The 20,940-nt window shown below is 47.8% G+C and overlaps 3 protein-coding genes across 9 annotated transcripts; all 3 read left to right on the top strand.

Annotated features, from left to right (window-relative positions):
* Positions 1–40: 40 nt before the first annotated feature.
* On the top strand, positions 41–4,872 carry ankrd54 (ankyrin repeat domain 54). The gene is made up of 9 exons (XM_030338708.1): positions 41–217; positions 291–781; positions 1,214–1,261; positions 1,378–1,476; positions 1,867–1,938; positions 2,162–2,209; positions 2,502–2,626; positions 2,975–3,082; positions 4,065–4,872. The coding sequence occupies exons 2-9, from the start codon at positions 361–363 to the stop codon at positions 4,137–4,139; spliced, it is 996 nt and encodes a 331-aa protein (XP_030194568.1). The 5' UTR covers positions 41–217; positions 291–360; the 3' UTR covers positions 4,140–4,872.
* A 225-nt stretch (positions 4,873–5,097) lies between these two features.
* hmgxb4a (HMG box domain containing 4a) lies at positions 5,098–15,752 on the top strand. 6 transcript variants are annotated; one of them, XM_030338676.1, is made up of 12 exons: positions 5,098–5,179; positions 5,863–5,975; positions 6,561–6,697; positions 6,910–6,985; positions 7,821–8,429; positions 8,902–9,111; positions 11,052–11,239; positions 13,119–13,200; positions 13,369–13,433; positions 13,743–14,018; positions 14,272–14,394; positions 14,729–15,752. In XM_030338676.1, the coding sequence occupies exons 2-12, from the start codon at positions 5,939–5,941 to the stop codon at positions 14,771–14,773; spliced, it is 1,848 nt and encodes a 615-aa protein (XP_030194536.1). In that variant the 5' UTR covers positions 5,098–5,179; positions 5,863–5,938; the 3' UTR covers positions 14,774–15,752. The 6 variants fall into 6 exon arrangements, with proteins under 6 accessions (XP_030194536.1, XP_030194518.1, XP_030194512.1 ...); XM_030338658.1 differs by having other exon boundaries at positions 11,052–11,242; XM_030338652.1 differs by having other exon boundaries at positions 6,561–6,727.
* A 386-nt stretch (positions 15,753–16,138) lies between these two features.
* Positions 16,139–18,203, top strand: si:dkeyp-69e1.8 (GTPase IMAP family member 4). Of its 2 annotated transcripts, none has more exons than XM_030338688.1 (3): positions 16,139–16,292; positions 16,565–16,719; positions 17,168–18,203. In XM_030338688.1, the coding sequence occupies exons 1-3, from the start codon at positions 16,268–16,270 to the stop codon at positions 18,110–18,112; spliced, it is 1,125 nt and encodes a 374-aa protein (XP_030194548.1). In that variant the 5' UTR covers positions 16,139–16,267; the 3' UTR covers positions 18,113–18,203. The 2 variants fall into 2 exon arrangements, with proteins under 2 accessions (XP_030194548.1, XP_030194556.1); XM_030338696.1 differs by having other exon boundaries at positions 16,159–16,292; positions 16,568–16,719.
* Positions 18,204–20,940: the final 2,737 nt, after the last annotated feature.

Below are 20,940 nucleotides of genomic sequence, written 5' to 3'. Positions count from 1 at the left end.
AACAAATAAAGAACACGGAGTCTGATTGGCTACTAGCTGGCTCCTTTACGGCAGCACAATGGGCGTGGTTTTTACTACGTTTACTCGACAGTACGGGAAACCCCGAATTAGGGACATTTTGGGTCATTCTGAGACTAAATCTTTATAAATAGTGAATGAACTGCAGTATACGAGACTCCTAAAACGCTGGGGATAAATCCTCTTCTTCAATCGTGAGGTAAAACGGCTAACGCCAGCTTTAAAGTTGACTGTTGATAATGAGCATTGTATTTACTTTCTGGTTCTTCCAGACCAGCGGACCCATGCAGCGAGCCTGACCCCTGAACCCAGATCCAGCCTCCGAAGGCTCCCACCGTCGCCATGGACGGATGGAGCCCGATAGCCAGCACGGCGTCGGACCACGATCGTTCGAGCAGCGAGGGCGAGTACATGGTGGAGCCCGGGGAAGCCCCTCCGCTCGACGGGGAGGAGGAGCGGAGGAGAGGCGGGGAGACGGTGATGATGATGGCCGGGGGGACCACGACAACCACCACCACCACTTCCACCACGACCACTGGGTTCTGCCTGGGTGGGATCTCCGGGGGGAACAACATGGTGTTGGGTCGAACCGGACCGGCGGCACAGTCCGAGCTCCGGTACCTGCACCTGCTATGGGAGCCGGGGAGGACCGACCCCGGGTCAGGGGTCGCCAGCAATAAGCTGGGGAAGGTGACCGGGGGCAGAGCCCGGCGACTCGGCCGAGCCTCCAGGAACCTCAGCCCCATTGGGAGGGATTTATACGGTCAGTGATTCACTTTCAACATGCAGTCTGGTAGTCTCTAATAGTTATTCACTGTCACCAGGCAGTCTGGTAGTGATTCACTGTCACCATGCAGTCTGCTAGTCTCTAGTTATTATGACTGTCACCATGCAGTCTGGTAGTCTCTAGTAGTTATTCACTGTCAAAATGCTGTCTGGTAGTCTCTAGAAGTGAATCACTGTCACAATGCAGTCTGGTAGTCTCTAGTTATTATTCACTGTAACAAATCAGACCTGTAGTCTCTAGTAGTTAATTACCATTGCCATTATGTGCCATTATTATATTGTTATTGTCAGTGAGGGTGTTAGACAGTACTACTATCATAGTACTACTGTCTAGCACCTTCAACCTAATTTCTGTCTTGTCAATAGTGCTGTTCATCCTGACTTTTAGTTTAATTTCTCGTTATTCCAGCTATGAAGAGACTCCGAGAAGCAGCCAACGGCAACGATATAGATACGGGTATGTACGGCAAGCATTGAAGAAACATAAAGGAGCCAAATAAAAAAATCATCTTATACTAATAGTGTGTTGTACCGTTGTTGTTGTGTGTTGTGTCTCATGTTGTGTTGCTCCAGTGCGTAACCTCCTGCTTGAGGACATCGACCCGTGCGCTGCAGACGACAAGGGGAGGACCGCGCTCCACTTCTCCTCCTGCAACGGCAACGAGAGCATCGGTAGGTGGTCAGGTGGGGCGAGGCGTGGGTTGGTAGTATGTAGCTCCTCGGTGGAGCTACATACTACCTGGTCGTAGGAGAGGGGTTGTTATGGATCACGACCAAAGATGGTTTGCGATCCAGATGTAGGTGGGTCTCGACTCTGCCCCACAGAGAATCCTCGGCACACCTGAATTGTTGATGGTATTGTGTTACAGAAGTAGCGCAACCACTCTCTTAAGTAATTTAGAAGGTTTCAACATACAAGCAGTGTACAGCGACAGAGTCCAGTGAGTGGACATGAGCAGGTAGGGGTCAGGGCCTCCTGCTCAGGGATGGAGACGGGGGCAAGGCAACGGACATGTATGGCCCTCTCCGACCGTGACCTCTTTGTGTTTTCCCCGGGTGCAGTGAAGCTGCTCCTGAGCCACGGAGCAGACCCCAACCAGAGGGACGGACTGGGTAACACCCCCCTCCACCTGGGTGAGAGCAGACACACACAGACACACAGACAGACACGCAGAAAGAAAGACGTCCATCAATATAAAATGATATGTGGTCATACTATTGTGTTTTCTTAATTATGTATCTACTGCTATCTGTAACTTTTTATCATCAGTAATCGACATTCCAATGTATAATGTAGGTGCGTGTGATGTCATTGACGCCATTTATTATAAACATTGTAAATGTGTTTATTTTCCAGCCGCCTGTACGAACCATGTGCCTGTAATCACCACGCTACTGAGAGGAGGTGAGGTCAATAAAATACTTCTTCAAAGACTTACTTAGTAGTAACAAAGTAAATGAGTACTATTTCATATCAACAAAGAACTGCTTCATATAAAACAATTTCTTCATGCTAGCAACACCTTTTGAGAGTTGACTCAATCCCTCGCTTTCTTTCTCTCCCTATGTCACTCCCACTCTCTCTTTCTCGCACCGTCCTTTTCTCTGTTTCACTCTCTCCCTCGCTCTCCCTCTGTGTCTCTGTTTCTCTCTCTCTCTCCCTCTCTCTCTCCTGCCTCCCCCCCCCCCTCTCCCAGGCGCACGTGTGGACGCCCTGGATCGCGCTGGGCGGACCCCCCTCCACCTGGCGCGCTCCAAGCTCAACATCCTGCAGGACGGAGACTCGCGCAGCATCGACACGCTCAGAGGGGAGGTCACTCAGGTACCACCACCCTCTGCTCCACATCCTTCCAACAAATACATCTTTTGTTTCATGACATCACCAAATTATGTTGTTCTTTGCATACAAACACGGCTGCATTGGGCCAAAATATAATGTATTACATGTTAAACCCCATGTTGTACACCGTATTTACATCATCTACTGATATTTCACATTAGGGCTGATATCAGACAGTGGACAGCGATGGCGACGGGTGCGTTTGATTCTGTTGCCTGGCTAACTCTCTGTCTGTCCGTCTGTGTCTCTCTCCCTCTCCCTCTCCCTCTCCCTCTCCCTCTCCCTCCCCCTCTCCCCCTCTCCCTCCCTCCTGGCCTCCCTCCCTCTCAGATCATCCAGATGTTGAGGGAGTACCTGAACCTGATGGGTCACAGCGACGCCCGCGAGAGACTGGACCACATCTCGTCCCGCCTCCAGCACACGCGCACCAAACAACAGGTTGACCACACACACACACACACACACACACTAAACCACAGGTTACTATCACTCAGCTGTTAACACACTATACTACAACTTCTTATTTTTCCATCTAGTCAGCATTAAACACACACCGGTACCGAACAACAGATAACTATCTTTCAGCATTTGACACACACAATACCACCTCAACTATTAGTACTACTTCTGCTTTTATTATATAGTCAGCTGTAAACAAACACACACTGATCAACTGATAACCTGTTGATCTGTTAACACATGGACCAAACAACAGGTTACTATACAATCTGTTTATCTGTTAGAATGACACACACACACACGCACGCACGCACGCACGCACGCGCACACACACACACACACCCAAACCACAGTTCACTTGGTCGCCGCTATACTTGTAATATTACAACTGCTATTACTAAGACTGTTATTATCTCATCAGCTTTTAACACACACACCCCAAACATCAGGTCTCACTTACTTATTCTACTACCACTACTACTACTACTACTACTACTACTACTATTATTACTACAAGGAGTAGTTTTGCCCTCTACGAAGTGTCGCAGTTGTTTTAGATTTTTGCATAACAATCCTTATCTTGCCACACCAGTCTATTGATAAATATAATTGTCAACCAGGATCTTGGAAAAAGCATAATGCATGATCCTAACCAAACAAAGATAAGACGTCTGGGCTATGTATTGTGAGAAGGAAAACACATTTCTTCCGGTTGACCCCACCTCGGCCCCTTGCAGGAGTCAACCTGCCTTGCTGCTGGCCTGGGCTGGCCTGTAGAGCCTCCCTTACATGCTAGTCTCTACCACAAATAACCCAGTTGCCGATAGAGGAAATACATGCTAGTCTCTCTTCTGCATGGGCCTGTCAGACAGAAGATGACGGCTGCCTCTTGGGCCTACCTGGATAAACAAATGTCTTATTAATAAATCTGTCTGTGCTGTCTGTTTGTGTTGTCTTCCAGGTGGACGAGGTGACCGACCTGTTGGCCAGCTTCACCTCTCTCAGTCTACAGAAACAAGACCTGGGAGATAGGTAGAGACGTGTGTGTGTGTGTGTGTGTGTGTGTGTGTGTGTGTGTGTGTGTGTGTGTGTGTGTGTGTGTGTGTGTGTGTGTGTGTGTGTGTGTGTGTGTGTGAGTGAGAGAACAGTCAGTTGTTCTTTGGAGGAAGTTTTATTTTATTTTACCAATGTTTTTTTGGATGAAGATTGAATGACTGTTAATGTTAACAATCTACCTTCCGTTCGTAATTTATAACATGCCATGGATGGATTTGAAGATGCTTTGTTATGTCATAACTGTTTGTAAGTAAGTGGTTTATCGCTCGTAATGACGTACAATCAATTTTCACATTATGCTTTCATGACAGTGTTGATTTTTATTTGTTCTGTATTTCTAACCATGATTTTACGAAATTTGTAGTAAGGTTATAACTCATGGTGTATTATTTATAAAGCAACATTTGAGCATCAAGCTCATGACAGATATACGAACAGTGAAGGAAAAAACCCACAATATTCTGATGTCTTAACGCAAGATAATTCCGTTGAAGTATTGTTGATGGTTTTATTTGAGGATATTACATAGAACGCCTTGTTTAATGCCTTGCATGGTACATTAAGTGTGTTGTGTAAACTACTTGTTTAACTGTTCGTATATTGGCTTCAGTTCAATAAAAACTTTGGATAACCTTTGTATGGAGAAATACTGAACTTCCTCTATATGTGTCCCCGCACAATTTGAACATAAATAAAGTTTGAACTTGTCCACGCTTTGTTGTACTTTTCGATACCTTCTAAATTTATTTTATTTACATATTATACAATTGACAACCATTGAAATAATTATTTCGCTCCCCTAAAACTATAATAAATAATATTATAAATAAATGTTTTCAGAATAGTGACATTTTGCGCCCCCTACCGCCTGTCGTCGTCACATCCCACTCCTGATATGGCTACTACCGCTCTCCTCCGATTGGCTTTGCCCCTTAAGCCCCGCCCCCACCAACATGCATTGTTGTTCCCCGACATCCAAGATGGCGACCGGACCCGCGTAAAATCGCTAAATTCACAGAGGTAGTACGCTTTAATAACCCGTATCCTATCCCTTTTCCCGATGGTAATACATCCCACATAGTGCAACCCATGCGCGAACACACATATGCACGGAGTTGATCGTATGGAAGTCCCGCTTTAGCCCTCCGTAAGAGCGGCAGGGCCTCGGCTGCCGTGCCGGGCCGAGAGCCGCCCGCCGCGGCGTCGCCCTCAGACCCGCACCGCCGCGACTTCCAGCCGCACCAAGTCGGAGCGGGTTTGAAATGTCGGGAGTCCCAAGTGAATGAAAGGGGGTGTGTTTGTGTATCTCTTGCGAAAGTAGGCGGGAATGAGTGTATAAATATTGAATACTAATATTGGTCATTTAGTGGTTGAGCAGCGTTGGTTTAATGAGGCATTAGTGTTTGGGTGGTTTGCAGCCCGAAGTTGCTCTGAGCTTTCTCCACTTTACCTGATGGAGCTGGGCAGGATTCATTTGACATCCCGGTGGTACCTGTGAGTGGATCGACTGGCCGCTAGTTTTCTTTTCCACTATGTGGCTGATTAGTTTTGCACACACTGCTGGATGTAACCGTGCAATAATTTGTGGTGATGATGATAATGTTCTGCGGTCAGTATTTAGAAGATGACGTGTTTGTTGTGTTACAAGCAAAGCTTGAATCAGGTAACTGAAATGTATGTGTCTTTCTATGTACTGTTCACAGGTCATTGTCTGGTCTGAATGCGGTCCGTAGAATCGAGGAGCTCTGAAACCACTTTGAGGAGGCGAGAGGACAGACCATGGCTTTTGAGGAGATCATCAGTAAAGGAGGAATGGGTATGGGACTCTCGTGTTCGGTGTTATTCTCTCCAGGGGGCACTCCAGTTGGTTATCAGAATGTGTGGTTTTATATATGTGTTATTATTATTTCAATCTACAGTATATTACAATTCCTGTTAGTATAGTACAGGACAGTGATTGAATCCCAGCCCAAAAGGTTCGGAGTTTGATTCCCGATGTCAACCGCCTAACCTGAATTAACTTGAAGTCACTTTGGATCAAAAGTGCAAAAGCCAATATTCTAAAGCTAAATATAAAAAAAAACAATAAATAAAAATAAGTTATCAAAAAATAATTATATTCAATATATAAGACATATGTATGTCTTTATGGACAGGGGAGAGTAGACTGACCGGTGAGTGGTTTAAAGAAGAGAGGGAATGACATGGTAGCATAAGATGGCTAGCAGCCTAGTGGAAAGCCTCCCTCTAGAGACAAAGAGAGAGAGACACACACACACACACACACACACACACACACACACACACACACACACACACACACACACACACACACACACACACACACAAACACACGTCAAAGGTCACTGCCATAAGGATAACCTCTGTGTCCCTCCCCCAGACGTGGGCATGGAGGGGGATCGGGGCCTGGTGGCTGGCCGCAGCCAGCGGGAGAAGAGGAGGTCCTACAAAGACCTCCTGAGGGAGGAGGAGGAGATGGCAGCGCAGGTCCGAAAGACCTCCAAGAAACGACCAAAGGTTCCTCATCCCACCCCTCCATCTCGCAGGGTCTCGTTTTATTCTTCATCCGTGTGTCAAATTTCTACATTGTAGCTTTTTCATTCCATGAATCCATCTTTCCATCTGTTTCACCCCTGACCCCCACCTCAGAGATATTGGAAGATGCATTCTAAGGTGGACGTGTGAACGTGTTTCCCTAATGTCAAGCCTCCCTTTGTTTCTCTCAACAGGACTCGGAGCTGTTCCTGCTGGGAGGAGACGGCCACAAGAAGAAGAAGAAGCAAGGTGACGACTTCTATTACCGAGGTGAGAACCCCTGACTGAGGAGATCAGACAGAAGCAAACGATGACTGAAAGTTCAGACAGAAGCAAACTATGACTGAGGAGTTCAGACAGCAGCTAATGATGACTCAAGCACACACAAACACACACAGACACACACACACACACACACACACACTCCTAGCGATGCTCTGATACTTTGATCAATGCTAATCTAGAACCCTTCCTAAGTGAGCCTCCTCCACTCTCAGATGCGTGGGCTGTGAGGCAGTGAAGGGATAGTAGAGTATCTCCTGGTGAATCTCAGTGAGACGGGACTGCCACTTAGACAGTGTCCACACCATGCTGTGACTGGATTAATGCGTCCAGAGCTCTCTAGTTCTCCGAGCGTGTCCGCAAGAACAGAGCACTTGCCCCAATGTCTGGATCACAAAGCATTTATTAATAATTGTTTTCTGTTATATTGGATCGTCCTCACAGTGGCCATTTTCCGATTCATCCACTGTGGAGAACACTTTGAAACAGCTCAGTTTTCGTAGTGGATGGAGATGGCCTTAGTTATGATTAATCTTTTACTGGAACACTGGAATCCGGAGGGACTATGCAGTCCCTCCGATATGCAATTCTGTAATTATCACGATACAACCTCACAATCTCAGGTGGTACCAGGTCTGTCGAGGTCTGACTTGAATGATGAAAGTGGACCAAGACATTACCTCTTTGACTTAAAAAATAAAAAGCATAAATATTTGTTAGTATTGTGGAAGGACAGAAATGCAATGTCATTTTAATGTCATTTGTTTGGTGTGTGTGTGTGTGTGCCTGCGTGTGTGTGTGTGTGCGTCATCCCGCTGCTCAGACCACGACGGCACCGGCCAGCCCGCACACAAGAAGAAGCGCAAGTCGTCGGACCGCTCGCCGCAACTCTCCTCGCTGCCCCCCCCCTCCTCCCTCTCCTCCTCCTCCTCCAACGCCACCGACACGGCCATGGGCCTCCTGCAGGCCATCACCTCCCCCCTGGCCACGGGCACGGCGCCCAGCCCCCACATGAACAAGAAGCCCTCCTACCCCTCCCTCTCCTCCAAGGACCGCAAGCACGGCTCCACCAGCGGGGGCGGGAACAGCAAAGGAGGCCACTCCTCCCACTCGCGGCCCGCCTCCTCCTCCTCGTCCTCCTCCAAGAAGCACTCCTCCTCCTCCTCCAAGTCGTCCCTGTTCCACGGCGGCAGTGGGAAGGAGGAGCCGCTGGCGCTGCGCGAGGCGGACGGCCTGAAGATGAAGCTCCTGGTGTCCCCGGAGCGCGACGGCTTCCCGGCCCCGGGGCCGCCCCCGCCACCGCACGGCGCCAAGGGCCCCAGCCGCAAGGAGAAGGAGCGCGGGGAGCGTGGCGGGGCCCCCGGGAAGACAAAGAAGAAGGCGTCGGCGCGGGAGCCGCTGCCCATCGTGGGGAAGGAGGTGGAGGTGGAGGGTAAGGAGGACATGTTGGACGTAGAGCTGCTCCGGGGAAGGGGTAGGGTCAGCTTAGAGAGGGACTCTGATTGTTTTAGAATCAAGTGTGGTTTTTATTGTAGGTTTTGCGTGTTTAAGATAGAGGAGGCATTGTAGACGTGGAGGGGGAAATAAACGAGTTCTTACCAGAAAGAAAGAAAGGTCTATTTTAGTGTTTTATTAAAATACTACACAATGTTGATAGCATTTATTTTGAATGAATTCCATCACAAGTAATATCTTTGCCCCTTTTGTTATATTCAGTTATAATGACACTTAATCCTAAAGCTAATCAATTAATCAATTCAGAATTTTTGAGAACATTTGCATTTTTGTAGTTTAAGTTTTAAATGACTTGTCACTAGAAAGCTTAACCTACCCTAGACCATCAAGTCTTCTTATTGGTCCGTTGCTTGGTAGACTCCTAACCAATGGGACGCTCCGCCCTGCAGGTCACTACGGTGGGGGTATGGGCGACGACAGCTCGTCGTCGGGGGGCGAGTTGGAGGCCGGGGAGTTGGTCATCGACGACTCATACACACACCTCTCCAAGAAGAAGAGCAAGAAGAGCAAGAAGTCCAAGAAGAGGAAGGACAAGGACAAGGAGCGCGACAAGGAAAAGAGCGGCAAGGAGCGCAAGCACAGCAAGACGTCGGCGTCGGGTGGGTAACCATGACAACCAAATTCAACTGTTTATATATATATATATATATATATATATATATATATATATATATATATATATATATATATATATATATATATTTAAGCAATAGATCACGACAGGCTGTGGTATGTGCTCATTATACCACTGTGGTATAATGAGCGCATACCACTGACTGAAGTGATCTATTGCTTTTATACAACGGTTACTATTATGGCAAAACGAAAGTCATAGACACTTCATTTAAAAAGAAACCAAGAAAGTCAAAGTAGCCGTTTTATTAAAGAATACAAAAAAGTAGTCCCTCCTGGCTGCCTTCAAAATGCACGACGGTCGCTATGCAACACACTTTAGCGTCGCTCCGAGAGAAGGCTCGGCTAGAGCGGTTCGCCGGCAATTTATCCTATGGAGCAGTTCACTCGCCGTGTGCCTAAGCTTTCGTTAGTCACTCCATCGCCTTGCTCACTACCGGAGTAACAACATTTACACCCTCTCCATCATCCAACCTAGGTTTTACTTTGTAACTGTTTCTACTTCCAGGCGCGGAGTGATATGCAAACTTTCACAAAATGATCGGGCGTCATAGCAGTTATGTATACGCTCATTATACAACAGTTAGGAACCAATCAGATCGCTGGATTTAGGCCCCCCGTTGTATGTATGTGTATATATATATATATATATATATATATATATGTGTGTGTGTGTGTATGTATGTATATATATATATATATATATATATATATATATATATATATATATATATATGTGTATATGTATACATAAATTACATGTACATTTACATTTACGAGATTTAGCAGACGCTTTTATCCAAAGCGACTTACAATAAGTACATTTGTCAGAAGAAAGACAAACAACAATATATCGCTGTGGGTACAGTAAGGATGTTCATAGAAACAAGTGCCAAGCACTAACCATCACTAGGTTAAGCACCAGCCAAAGAACCCGGATTTTGCTTCACACATTTAGTAGTTGCTTTGGTTGAAGCTACTTATAACTATGGCTGGGTAAAAATATCGATTCATCAATGCACTGCAATTTATTTCTTCTCAATTAAATTTCGATTCAGATTTTCTTTTAAATCGATTTTATTTCCATATAAAAAAGAAAAAAAGAAGCATACTCACTCATTGTAATCAAGAAGCGACTGGGCCTAAATGTAAATGCCCTTTTACATTTGTCCATGTTACTTTTATGCTGCAAGTTTAGCTCAGGAACAATACATACAATGGTGTATTCCCTTTTTGCTAGTTAAAGCACAATGAAATGGTTAATTTAGGTGTTTTTGTCATCTGCACGTATTATTGTATCGATATCGAAGCAATTGGATCAATATCGAATCGATATTGAATCAAGACCTAATGAATCGAATTGAATTGTGAGGTACCTGGCAATACCCAGCCCTACTTATAGCAGTGGGTTATTACCTCTTAGACCTTGTATTTCTAAATATATTAAATATTAATTTAACATCACAAATTATGTTTGGTCATTTATAATATAGATTAAATGTTTGTAATGTAAATGTTGCCATCATATCTGCAGTGCATTCTTTTAGTTTTTGAATTGAATCCATACTAGAAGGTCGGTTCAATTGTGGTTCTTCAAACTCCCCCAATAGTCCAGGGAATTGCAAACCGCTGTTCCACACACACGTCTGAAGCAGCTCTGATATCAGAGAACAGTTGAACTGCTTGGTGCTTGGCACCGGGTTCTATGAACATCCTTACCGTACTGACAGAGATATATTGTTGTTTGTCTTTCTTCTGACAAATGGACTTATTGTAAGTCGCTATGATAAAAAGTGTCTCCTACATGCCCTACATGTAAATGTAGGGCATTTACACGAGAGAGCTGCCGAACCAGCTCTCTCCCGTTCACGGGGTTTTACTGACCTTGTGTCCCCGGTCCCCCCAGACGTGTCCAGGGGCCACGGCCACGGGCACCCCACGGTGAGCCACAGCGCGGTGGGGCCCATGTATGCCATGAACGCCCCCCTGCCCCCCCATCCGCACCACCCCCACCATCAGCCCCCCGGGGAGGCCCCCCCGGAGAAGAAGAAGAAGAAGGAGGAGAAGGAGAAGCACGGCAAGGAGAAGGACAAGGTAGTAGTAAAGGGGAGGGGTCAGAGGAGGAGGTGGTAGTAAAGGGGAGGGGTCAGAGGAGGAGGTGGTAGTGAAGGGGAGGGGTCAAAGGAGCAGGTGGTAGTAAAGGGGAGGGGTCAAAGGAGGAGGTGGTAGTAAAGGGGAGGGGTCAAAGGAGGAGGTGGTAGTAAAGGGGAGGGGTCAAAGGAGGTAGTGGTAGTAACGGGGAGGGGTCAAAGGAGGAGGTAGTAGTAAAGGCTGGGGTCAGGGGTCATTCACTGACATCAGCCATCTGAGTCTGCGGTAAAATAAAATGTAGAATTATGTGGGGTTTTCCCACTATTTTCTAAAGGTTTGTTGTTTACCGAGTTAGCTGCTTTGTGTTGTTGTGTAGACTCCTGGGCCCCGTTTCACGAAAGCATCTTTAGCCTAAGGGGATCGCAGAGGTGGTCGTACGAGCATTGTACAGTTTTCACACCGTTTCCCGAAAGCATCTTTGGTAACGAACGTCTTGAAAACGCTCGTAGCTAACGAGTGCCCCAGGGTACTCGTAGGACGCTAAGAGCCTCGTTAGCCTACTATAGCCTCAGTGGCGTAACCAGCGGACACCTAGTATTGGATGCGTTTTATTATAACAAATTGGTAATGGTGTATCACGTGCGTCTGAGCCTAATGTGGGCCATTATGTTCTTAGTCTGAGAGACAGTCCAGGAAATGTTTGTTCAGGCAGGGCACTTAAAACGTGTGAGAGAAAGTGGGGGGGATTTGTGCAGACTGACATAGGCTACTTATAAAACGTAGACTAAAATAATGTAGAAAATAAATAATAATAATAAAAATATTAATTATAAAAATATTAAAAAAATGCAAAGGAGCAGGCAAAAGGCTGGGATATGGTGGGGATTGGTCACGTTGACGGGAATGTTAAGTGACATGTGGGAGGGTGGAGGGGGTTAAAAAAAAGTCTCAATCACTCTTCGACGTGCATGAAAACCAGCCGCGTAGTTATGAGGGAGGCCGTCCTCACACCGATCTTCCTCGTCGTCATCGTCCTCAATGTCCTCCGGTTCAACCAAAGCTACCCCAGCCTTAGCTGCAATGTTGTGCAACATAGCTGTCACACATATCACAGCGCATGACTTGGCCGGCGAAAACCGGAGCCCTCCGCTGGACTTGTGAAGGCATCTAAAGCGCAACTTCCACCTCCCGATCGTGCGCTCAGGATTAGGACTGATATATATGTCGGCCTAGGCTTAATCAATTTTGTTTTAATATCTTTAGCATTCATATTATTGCAATCTATTCTTTTCGTAGGCTACTCTGTTGGCCTTGATGGGGAGATATTTTAACCATTTTTAACCCCATTTTCCTCCGACATTCCTGCGTCTCCCCCTGCGTCATAGCCCGTTTCAGCACCATGTCAGTGGACAGGTACAATCCTACGATCGTCGTGAGTGCAGCGAATGCGCGTTCACGTTAAGAGGAGTTTCGGGAAACGCTCCAAAGAAATTATCGATGGTTCGAAAGATCCATCGAGAGAATGATCTTACGAGCGAAGATCCATCGATATCGGGAAACGGGGCCCTGATCCGTGTATGCTGTAATTAAACACACATTTTATTGAACCCTATCAACTAGCATTATCAATTCTACACTAATTCTAATTAGTTTATGTTGTTCTCAGAGTTGGCTGGGATTTTTTATTTGTTTTGGTTTTACCGGCTGAAAATAAGTTTACATTTATTATACGTTATTTTTTATTATTACACGCACAACAACAGACGTGATTCACAATGCTTTAAAGTAGCAACATAAGCCCCAACTGTAACCTGTGGTTGGTGGTACACCCTTAACTTAGCGAATCATCATCCTCATCTTCTTCTCCTGCTGTGCCTCTCAGCCAAAGAAGAAGAACACGACAGCCTATCAGGTGTTCTGTAAGGAGTACCGCGTCAACATCAACGCGGAGCAGCCCGGCCTTGGTGAGTGCTACCACGACTCAGACCTGAGTTCAGAGGCGTGTCCCCCAGCAGCGGCCGGGGCCAGACCCCTCCCTGAAGGAGGGTTCAGGTCGCGCGGACGTTGGGGGTGGCATCACAGGCTTCAAAACAAAAGCCATTGAATCCCCTCCTCTGTGTTTGTGTATCCAGTGTTCGGGGAGCTCAGCAAGAGGCTAGCAGAGGTGTGGAAGGCCATGCCTGAGAAAGACAAGCTGGTGGGTGTTGCCTGAAAACATGTATCAAAAGGATTGCCTGTTCTCCCTGGCACTCGCTCCAGCAGTGGCACTGACCTGCTGTGTGTGTGTGTGTGTGTCTGTGTGTCTGTGTGTCTGTGTGTGTGTGTTTCCTGACCTGTGTGTGTGTTTCCGGACCTGTGTGTGTGTTTCCGGACTTGTGTGTGTGTCTTGACCTATGTGTGTTTGCTGACTCCTGACCTGTGTGTGTGTCTCCTGACGTGTGTGTGTGTGTGTGTTTGCTGACCTGTGCGTCTGTGTGTGTGTGTGTGTGTGTGTGTGTGTGTGTAGGTATGGAGACAGAAGGCTCAGTACCTTCAGCACAAGCAGAACAAGGCGGAGGCCACCACGGTGAAGCGCAGCACCTCCACCGACACCAAGAGCAAAGGGGCCCTGAAGAGTGTGGGCGGGGCCACGGGCCTGGGGTCCCCCTCCAGGGGCTCCGCCGCCGGCCTGTCGCTGTCCCCCGCCCGCATCCCGGAGGTGGACCCCATCGACGCCGCCGCACACCTGCAGCTGCTCGGGGAGTCGCTGTCCCTGATTGGACACCGGCTACAGGAAACCGAGGTGGGCACACAGACAGACAGACAGACGCAGAGACACACTTACACACACACACACACACACACTTTTGTAGTTTTACCTCTGACTGGCCTTCTGTGCATTAACTGAATATTATTCTTATTGTTTGTTATAGCATTTTTATAACGACGCCTCGTTTTATTTGTCCTGTGAGGCTGTAGTCTAATTCTCACATTTTTGACGTTGTGTATTCGTCTGTCTGCCTGATGTTCTAATAACTCCGGTGTGTGTCTCTCAGGGCATGGTGGCGGTCTCGGGTAGCCTGTCTGTCCTCCTGGACTCCATCCTGTGTGCCCTGGGGCCCCTGACCTGTCTCACCGCTCAGATCCCTCAGCTCAATGGCTGTCCTCGGAACGTCCTGGTGTGTCTTCCTTAGACGAGTAACCCGTTTTACTCAAGCTTTGACTTTCAGTCTTTTGTCTTGGAATGTACTATATCAATAAAGTTACTGTCAGCTTATAATATTATCAGTTATTAGTAATTATTAGTTGAGTATTATCTTTAGTTTTCAATCAATCAATAAATGAATGTTGGGAATCAGTCATAGAATAAAACATCAAACAAAATAGTAATAAAATAAAGCCGATAATTAAAGAACATCGTTGATCATTCCAATAATAAATACTCCATATTCCATCTTAAAGAAAGAAGCTAATGCTAACCAGAACTTTCCCTCCATTCTCTTCCCTCCTCAGTCCAACACACTGGACAACGTGGCCTACATCATGCCCGGCCTGTGAGGGCACCCCCACTAGCTTCAGTTGTCGGTCAAGACGAAGCTAGCTAACGTCGGTCGGCGGTCAAGACGAGGCTAGCCTCTAGCACTCAAGAGGACGCTCACTTAGCTTGGTTTTCACGATGGTGCTAGTATTTGTTAGCGGTGAAAGCTAAGCTAGCGTTCGAAAAACGCCAAAACAAAAAAACGTCCGTTAGCCATGATGACCGCTAGCGTCGGTTGGCGCCACCTGGTGGCCGAGCAGACAACCAGTTTGAGTACAAACGTCGTTCTTCTTGAATGGCCATCAATACACAGGCTTTTAATCAGGCCACGAAAGAATATGTGGATATTTTTTAGTTTTTAAATAGTATTTTTCAAAAAAGAAATGTTCTTTTTGTAATTGTTATACTTTTAAAGGAAACCTATTTTGCCTAGCTCTCCCTCGGCACGAATGCTCGGTTTTACTGTTGTAATATGGTGTGTGTTTTCTTAATGGGTGTGCCCACGTTTCTATAAGTGTGTGTGTGTGTGTGTGTGTGTGTGTGTGTGTGTGTGTGTGTGTGTGTGTGTGTGTGTGTGTGTGTGTGTGTGTGTGTGTGTGTGTGTGTGTGTGTGTGTGTTAGTGTGTTGGGATGCAGAAAGTGTTTGATTGCCACTGTTACGACCAAGGCAGGTTTGTTGTGTACAAAGCGTGTATGTTTAACAGTGTCAGATGATGGTCGCAGACCGGTTATCTTTTCTACTTGTGTGTACAGATACAGTTTGGACGGGGTCCGGGTATTTTACTGGACATCAACATAATATATTTCACAACTTATTTTTCATTCATATACTTGATGCTATGCTGTTAAATATTTGCTATGACCTGATGTTTGCAGCTTTTAAATCCACCAAGGACTTTGCTCTGTTGAGCCTTTTATGAGGAGCCTGTACAACACAACTACACACTGACTGTAAGATACCCCAAATACTGACATTAAACACGTTTTTCAAGAAAATGATCTGTATGTCTCTGCTATATTTCACCTTGGATCTGTACTATTGTTTGAAGGTAAGGAACATTAATCCCCTCCCAAACACAATGCCATTAATTGCGCTTTAGATCTTTTCAAACTACATAAAGTAAAATTGAGGCTATTAAAAGTAGGATATGAGATGGTAGAAGAACAAACAACCTACTGGCAATAAGCTACATTTGACATTCACTGGTAGGCCTAATTAAATAGCAAATATGTATTATAAAGTAATAAATAAAATAATTTAACAAAAATATACAGATACAATAAAAAGTAAGAAAACGAAACCAAAACAAATATAGCCTAAAGTTTATCCTCTGGGTATGTAGCCGTTATGATTGTGTTCTCATAGATATTAATACACACACGCACCGTGGAAGGTATGTGACTCTCTAGGGTGTTTGGCAGACCGGTTCACAGTGACTGCAGGCGGGGCTGAGAACGAGGAAGTAGATCCAGACTGTCTGAGTTTTTATGACCATAACAAGAGGAGCAGCAGGATGGACGAGGAGGCATCACAGCACGGTAGGCCCGGAGAAATCAGTCTCTAGATGTAAACGCATGTTCCCTGCGTAAGTTGTTAGGTTTTAAACAGATAGTCAGTAGAGATGTTGAACGTCCCCTTCATAAGAGACTGCGGGGGGTCGCCCATCAGCGCGAATAGAACGGCGTCATGTCTAAACTGCTTGTAGTTGCTAGTAACACGTCCACCATGTTTATCGTACCACGTCAGACTTAACGAAATCCCGATAACAAATGAGCAAACCAACTTGTTTCTTGTCATGTTGTGTATTAAGAAGAACCGGAGCTCCGGCTGGTGCTACTGGGCCGAGCCGGGGCAGGGCAGAGCTCGGCCGGAGACGCCATCCTTGGCCGGCCAGCCTTCCAAAGCGGGGAGGACGTTGCTGCTTCACAGTGTCAGAGGCACAGAGGCCGGGTCGGGGGGCGACAGGTGAGGCTATGGACCACTTGAGAAAATGCGACTCACTTATTAAAGATATCCCGCGAATAGACAATATTGTATAATGGCCAGATGGAGGAAAGCTTTTATTATTACTTTATTATAATCTATTTAGGGCTGAGGAACATTAAGTAGATCCTCTATTCATCATTTCACAATATTTGCAAATATTGTTTAGTCATATGTTCTCTCTCTCTCTCTCTCTCTCTCTCTCTCTCTCTCTCTCTCTCTCTCTCTCTCTCTCTCTCTCTCTCTCTCTCTCTCTCTCTCTCCCCTCTCTCTCTCTCCCCCCTCTCTCTCTCTCTCTCCCCCCTCTCTCTCTCTCTCTCCCCCCCTCTCTCTCTCTCTCTCTCTCTCTCTCTCTCTCTCTCTCTCTCTCTCTCTCTCTCTCTCTCTCTCTCTCTCTCTCCCTCTCTCTCTCCCCCTCTCTCTCTCCCAGGTCGTGGTGGTGACCGTTCCAGACTGGTTCAGCTCCCGGGCTCCTCCAGAGGAGGAGGCGCGGGCGCTGGTCTCCTCCTTCGTGGCCCTCTCCTCCCCGGGGCCCCACGCCTTCCTGCTCTGTGTCCCCGGGGACCAGCCCCCGGACGGGGAGGAGCGGGCCCTCGCCGCCCTGGAGCTCATCCTGGGGCCCCTGGCCGTCACCGCCCACACCCTGGTGCTCTTCACCCGCGGGGAGGATGAGAAGGAGGAGGAGGAGGAGGAGGAGGAGGTGAAGACGCTGGAGGAGCTCCTCTCCACCCGACGCCAGGACCTCCTGGAACTGGTTGACTCCTGCGGGGGCCGGTACCACGCCCTGAGGTGGGCCGGGGGAGGAGGAGGCGGAGGTTCTGAGGGGGGGGAGGAGGAGGAGGAGGAGAAGCAGAGAAGGAGGAGTGTGCAGGAGCTGCTGAAGAAGGTGCAGCGGGCGCTGGCGGAGAGCGAAGAGGAGTTCTTCACGTGCGCTCTGTACGAGGAGGCGGGGGGGAGGGTGAGGAGGAGGCAGGAGCAGCTCGCCCTGGAGAGGAGAGAGAGAGCCGGACGGGGGGGAATCGAGGAGGAGGAGGAGGAGCCTGGGGCCCACGAGGCAGAAGGAGCAGAGCAGGAGGAGCGCGAGTGGGAGGCGGCGGCGAGGAGCGTGGTGGACCTGGACGTGGACGTGGGCGGGGTTCTGGCCTCCCTGGCCGTCTGCCCCGCGTCCCCCCCTCCCTCCCTGCTGTGGGGGCTGTGGGAGAGGCTCCTGGGTTGGCTCCGCAGGGTCCCCGGGCTGGTCCGGCCCGAGGCGCTGCTGGGGTCCCTGGTGGGGCTCTTCGTCGGGGGGCCCATCGGGAGGATGCTGGGGGCCACGGCCGGGTCGGTGGCCACCGAGGTGAAGAGACGGAAAGAGAAAGAGCAGAAAACCAAATAGGGAGGGAGGGAGGGAGAGAGAGAGAGAGAGAGAGAGAGAGAGAGAGAGAGAGAGAGAGAGAGAGAGAGAGAGAGAGAGAGAGAGAGAGAGAGAGAGAGAGAGAGAGAGAGAGAGAGAGAGAGAGAGAGAGAGAGAGAGAGAGAGAGAGAGAGCGAGAGCGAGAGCGAGAGAGTACACCCTCTGTCAGCAACATTATTTATACTTGCGTTTGGTGTGAACGTGAACACAAGGGGGCGCCATAGCGTTTTCCAAATCCCAAACTCACACCAATCTAGAAAAACTGGCAGCCTTTCTTCAAACTACTCCGTTAAACACTTCACAGAAATCATCTGATGGTGTATCCTACTCGACCAATCAGCATTTATTTGAGGTGAACTACCATGGATAAATTATACTGTGGATCTGGGTGGCATGCTGACGGACAATTACAAACCAACCTTATGCCAATTGTACTCACTGTTTATACATTATGCTGCAACAGCCACGGCGAGAACCTTTACAGTCATTTCACTGCAATGCTAAGAGCTTAAGCTACATAACTGTGTTCAGCTGAACTGCTTAAACCTTTAAAGTATTTATGGTATAGTGTTACATTTATATTGTACTGTTATTAAGAGAATAGTGCCTTTTCTGGAGTCACATTGTTGCAACGTCCTCAGAGGCCTGGAGTTGGCTGCAGTTCCTGCCTCCGCCGCACGGGGGCGGCAGAGACCTCGTATCGACCTGCTGACTTTGCGTCATCCCCGTGTGTTTGTTGGAAGGGTCTTTAACCCTCAAATAAAAATAAAGGCTTTATAAATGTCGACTATTCTGGGATTTGCACCAGACCATTGAAAGAGCTGAATGCTGCAACTCAATGTGCAGAGACAACGTTTGCAAAAATGCCGCAAACTGTCTTCCAATGACGAATAAATCACAGCCGTCGTTTTTATTTTTGACATTTCCATTCAGCATTATGTTTTACACACACACACAGACACAGACCCTGGTGGATGCAGAGCAAGAGAGAAAGACGGGGAAATGAAGTATTTTGATTTTGATAGTATTTAATGGTCCCTAGAATACAAAAGCTGATACCAAATTTTGTGTTAATCTTTCGTCAATGTATATGTGTCAACCTTCATGAATAAATACACGGAGGCACCATTAAGTGATGATCTCCACTATGTTAGAGTCCTCTGAAGAACGGATCTGTTTATTATGGGATGTTGATCTGAGGGTTTAGACTCCCAAAACAAAAACAGGCCTGGGTGATTCCAACAACGCCCAGAGCCGACCGAACAAGCCTCACTCCCATACACGCACGCGCGCACGCACGCATACACAAACTCACACACGCACATGCACGCAGGTTATGGTTGAGACATGATGTAATTGATACCTTGCTAAAACCATCGGTCACAACCCATCCTTACAGTTACAATCCAATCCCTCTCTCTCTCTCTCGCTCGCTCTCTCTCTCTCTCTCTCTCTCTCTCTCTCTCTCTCTCTCTCTCTCTCTCTCTCTCTCTCTCTCTCTCTCTCTCTCTCTCTCTCTCTCTCTCTCTCTCTCTCTCTCTCTCTCTCTCTCTCTCTTCATCTCCATTGGTTACCGACGGGGATCTGTCTATTCCGCAGCTCGCACTGGGTGTGGGTGGTCCGACTGGGGTGGGCGGGAGAGGGAGAGTGAATTAGCTCGGCTCTCGTGTTTCCCGAAAAAAACAGGGCGCAAGGAGAGAGAGAGAGAGAGAGAGAGAGAGAGAGAGAGAGAGAGAGAGAGAGAGAGAGAGTGAGAGAGAGGGGGCGAGCGAATGGGAGCGTATGCAAGAAGAGAGAGAGAGAGCGAGAGAGAGAGAGAGAGGGAGAGTGGGAGAGAGACAAAGGCGCAGAACACACTCGGAGAGACCCCACATCTGTCCTCCAGATGTGGCCTCCAAAGTCTGACAGGAGGGGAAAAAATAAAGTTTTAAAAGTAGAGGAAAATTGGTGCTAAAGACTTTTTTATTGTTGAGGATTACACGTGCGGGGCGAGATTGACTACGGTGCGCGGGGCCCGGGGTGCGCGCCCCCGTGGAGAGTCGCCGCAGCTCAGACCCCTGAAGCGGCAATAAAACGTGCACGCGCACGAGCCTACCGCGCGTCACACACACCTGTCCAAACACCAGCGCGTCTTAGCGGCTCTGAGGAGGGAGAGGAGTAATGGTGTGTTCCGCACATTGCAGGGAGATTAGGAGGATTGCTTTTATTGGTTTTCCTCCCGCTGGGGCATTTCCCTGAGAGGAGTAAGAGACTAACAGACTGGTGTGTGTGTGTGTGTGTGTGTGTGTGTGTGTGTGTGTGTGTGTGTGTGTGTGTGTGTGTGTGTGTGTGTGTGCGTGCGTGCGTGCGTGCGTGCGTGCGTGCGTGCGTGCGTGTGTGTGAGCGTGCGTGCGTGCGTGTGTGCGTGTGCGTGTGCGTGTGCGTGTGTGTGTGTGTGTGTGTGCGTCAAAATGCGACGCGTAGGCCTAAAGACGCAACAAATCAAGCAGACCACGCGATTCCATTTGTCTGCAGCCGTGACCTCCGGGGCCGGTGAGTTGTTTTAAACGCCTCTCTCCTCCAGTCCTTCCGCGGCTCCCCGGGGCCCAGGGGCCCCGACGAAGCGTCGGTTCTGCTGGAAACACGGATTCGGTTACTCCTTTATGAGTTGGACTCCTATACGGAGATCGACCGCTGTGTTTTGCTTTATCACATTTTGCAGCGGGCCTCGATGGATATTGGCGAGTGTATAATTGATCATCAGCGTCTAAGAGAAATTACAAAGCAACAAATTGTACCGATTCGAAAAAATAAATAATAATAATAAAGTA

This window comes from Gadus morhua, chromosome 2 (assembly GCF_902167405.1).
Source record: "Gadus morhua chromosome 2, gadMor3.0, whole genome shotgun sequence".
In the NCBI taxonomy this organism is placed as follows: domain Eukaryota; kingdom Metazoa; phylum Chordata; class Actinopteri; order Gadiformes; family Gadidae; genus Gadus; species Gadus morhua.
This window is presented reverse-complemented; position numbering and strand designations above follow the sequence as displayed.

What these genes read in the sequence shown, in the direction of transcription:
- ankrd54 (XM_030338708.1), top strand. Translation starts at nt 361, where the DNA reads ATGGACGGATGGAGCCCGATAGCCAGCACGGCGTCGGACCACGATCGT. An exon ending in CATTGGGAGGGATTTATACG is followed by an intron (nt 782 to 1,213) that starts GTCAGTGATTCA and finishes TCGTTATTCCAG; the next exon opens with CTATGAAGAGACTCCGAGAA. An exon ending in CGGCAACGATATAGATACGG is followed by an intron (nt 1,262 to 1,377) that starts GTATGTACGGCA and finishes GTGTTGCTCCAG; the next exon opens with TGCGTAACCTCCTGCTTGAG.
- hmgxb4a (XM_030338634.1), top strand. Translation starts at nt 5,939, where the DNA reads ATGGCTTTTGAGGAGATCATCAGTAAAGGAGGAATGG. An exon ending in TGACGACTTCTATTACCGAG is followed by an intron (nt 6,986 to 7,820) that starts GTGAGAACCCCT and finishes CCCGCTGCTCAG; the next exon opens with ACCACGACGGCACCGGCCAG. An exon ending in ACCGGCTACAGGAAACCGAG is followed by an intron (nt 14,019 to 14,271) that starts GTGGGCACACAG and finishes TGTGTCTCTCAG; the next exon opens with GGCATGGTGGCGGTCTCGGG.
- si:dkeyp-69e1.8 (XM_030338688.1), top strand. Translation starts at nt 16,268, where the DNA reads ATGGACGAGGAGGCATCACAGCACG. An exon ending in CGAGGAGGCATCACAGCACG is followed by an intron (nt 16,293 to 16,564) that starts GTAGGCCCGGAG and finishes TTGTGTATTAAG; the next exon opens with AAGAACCGGAGCTCCGGCTG. An exon ending in GCCGGGTCGGGGGGCGACAG is followed by an intron (nt 16,720 to 17,167) that starts GTGAGGCTATGG and finishes TCTCTCTCCCAG; the next exon opens with GTCGTGGTGGTGACCGTTCC.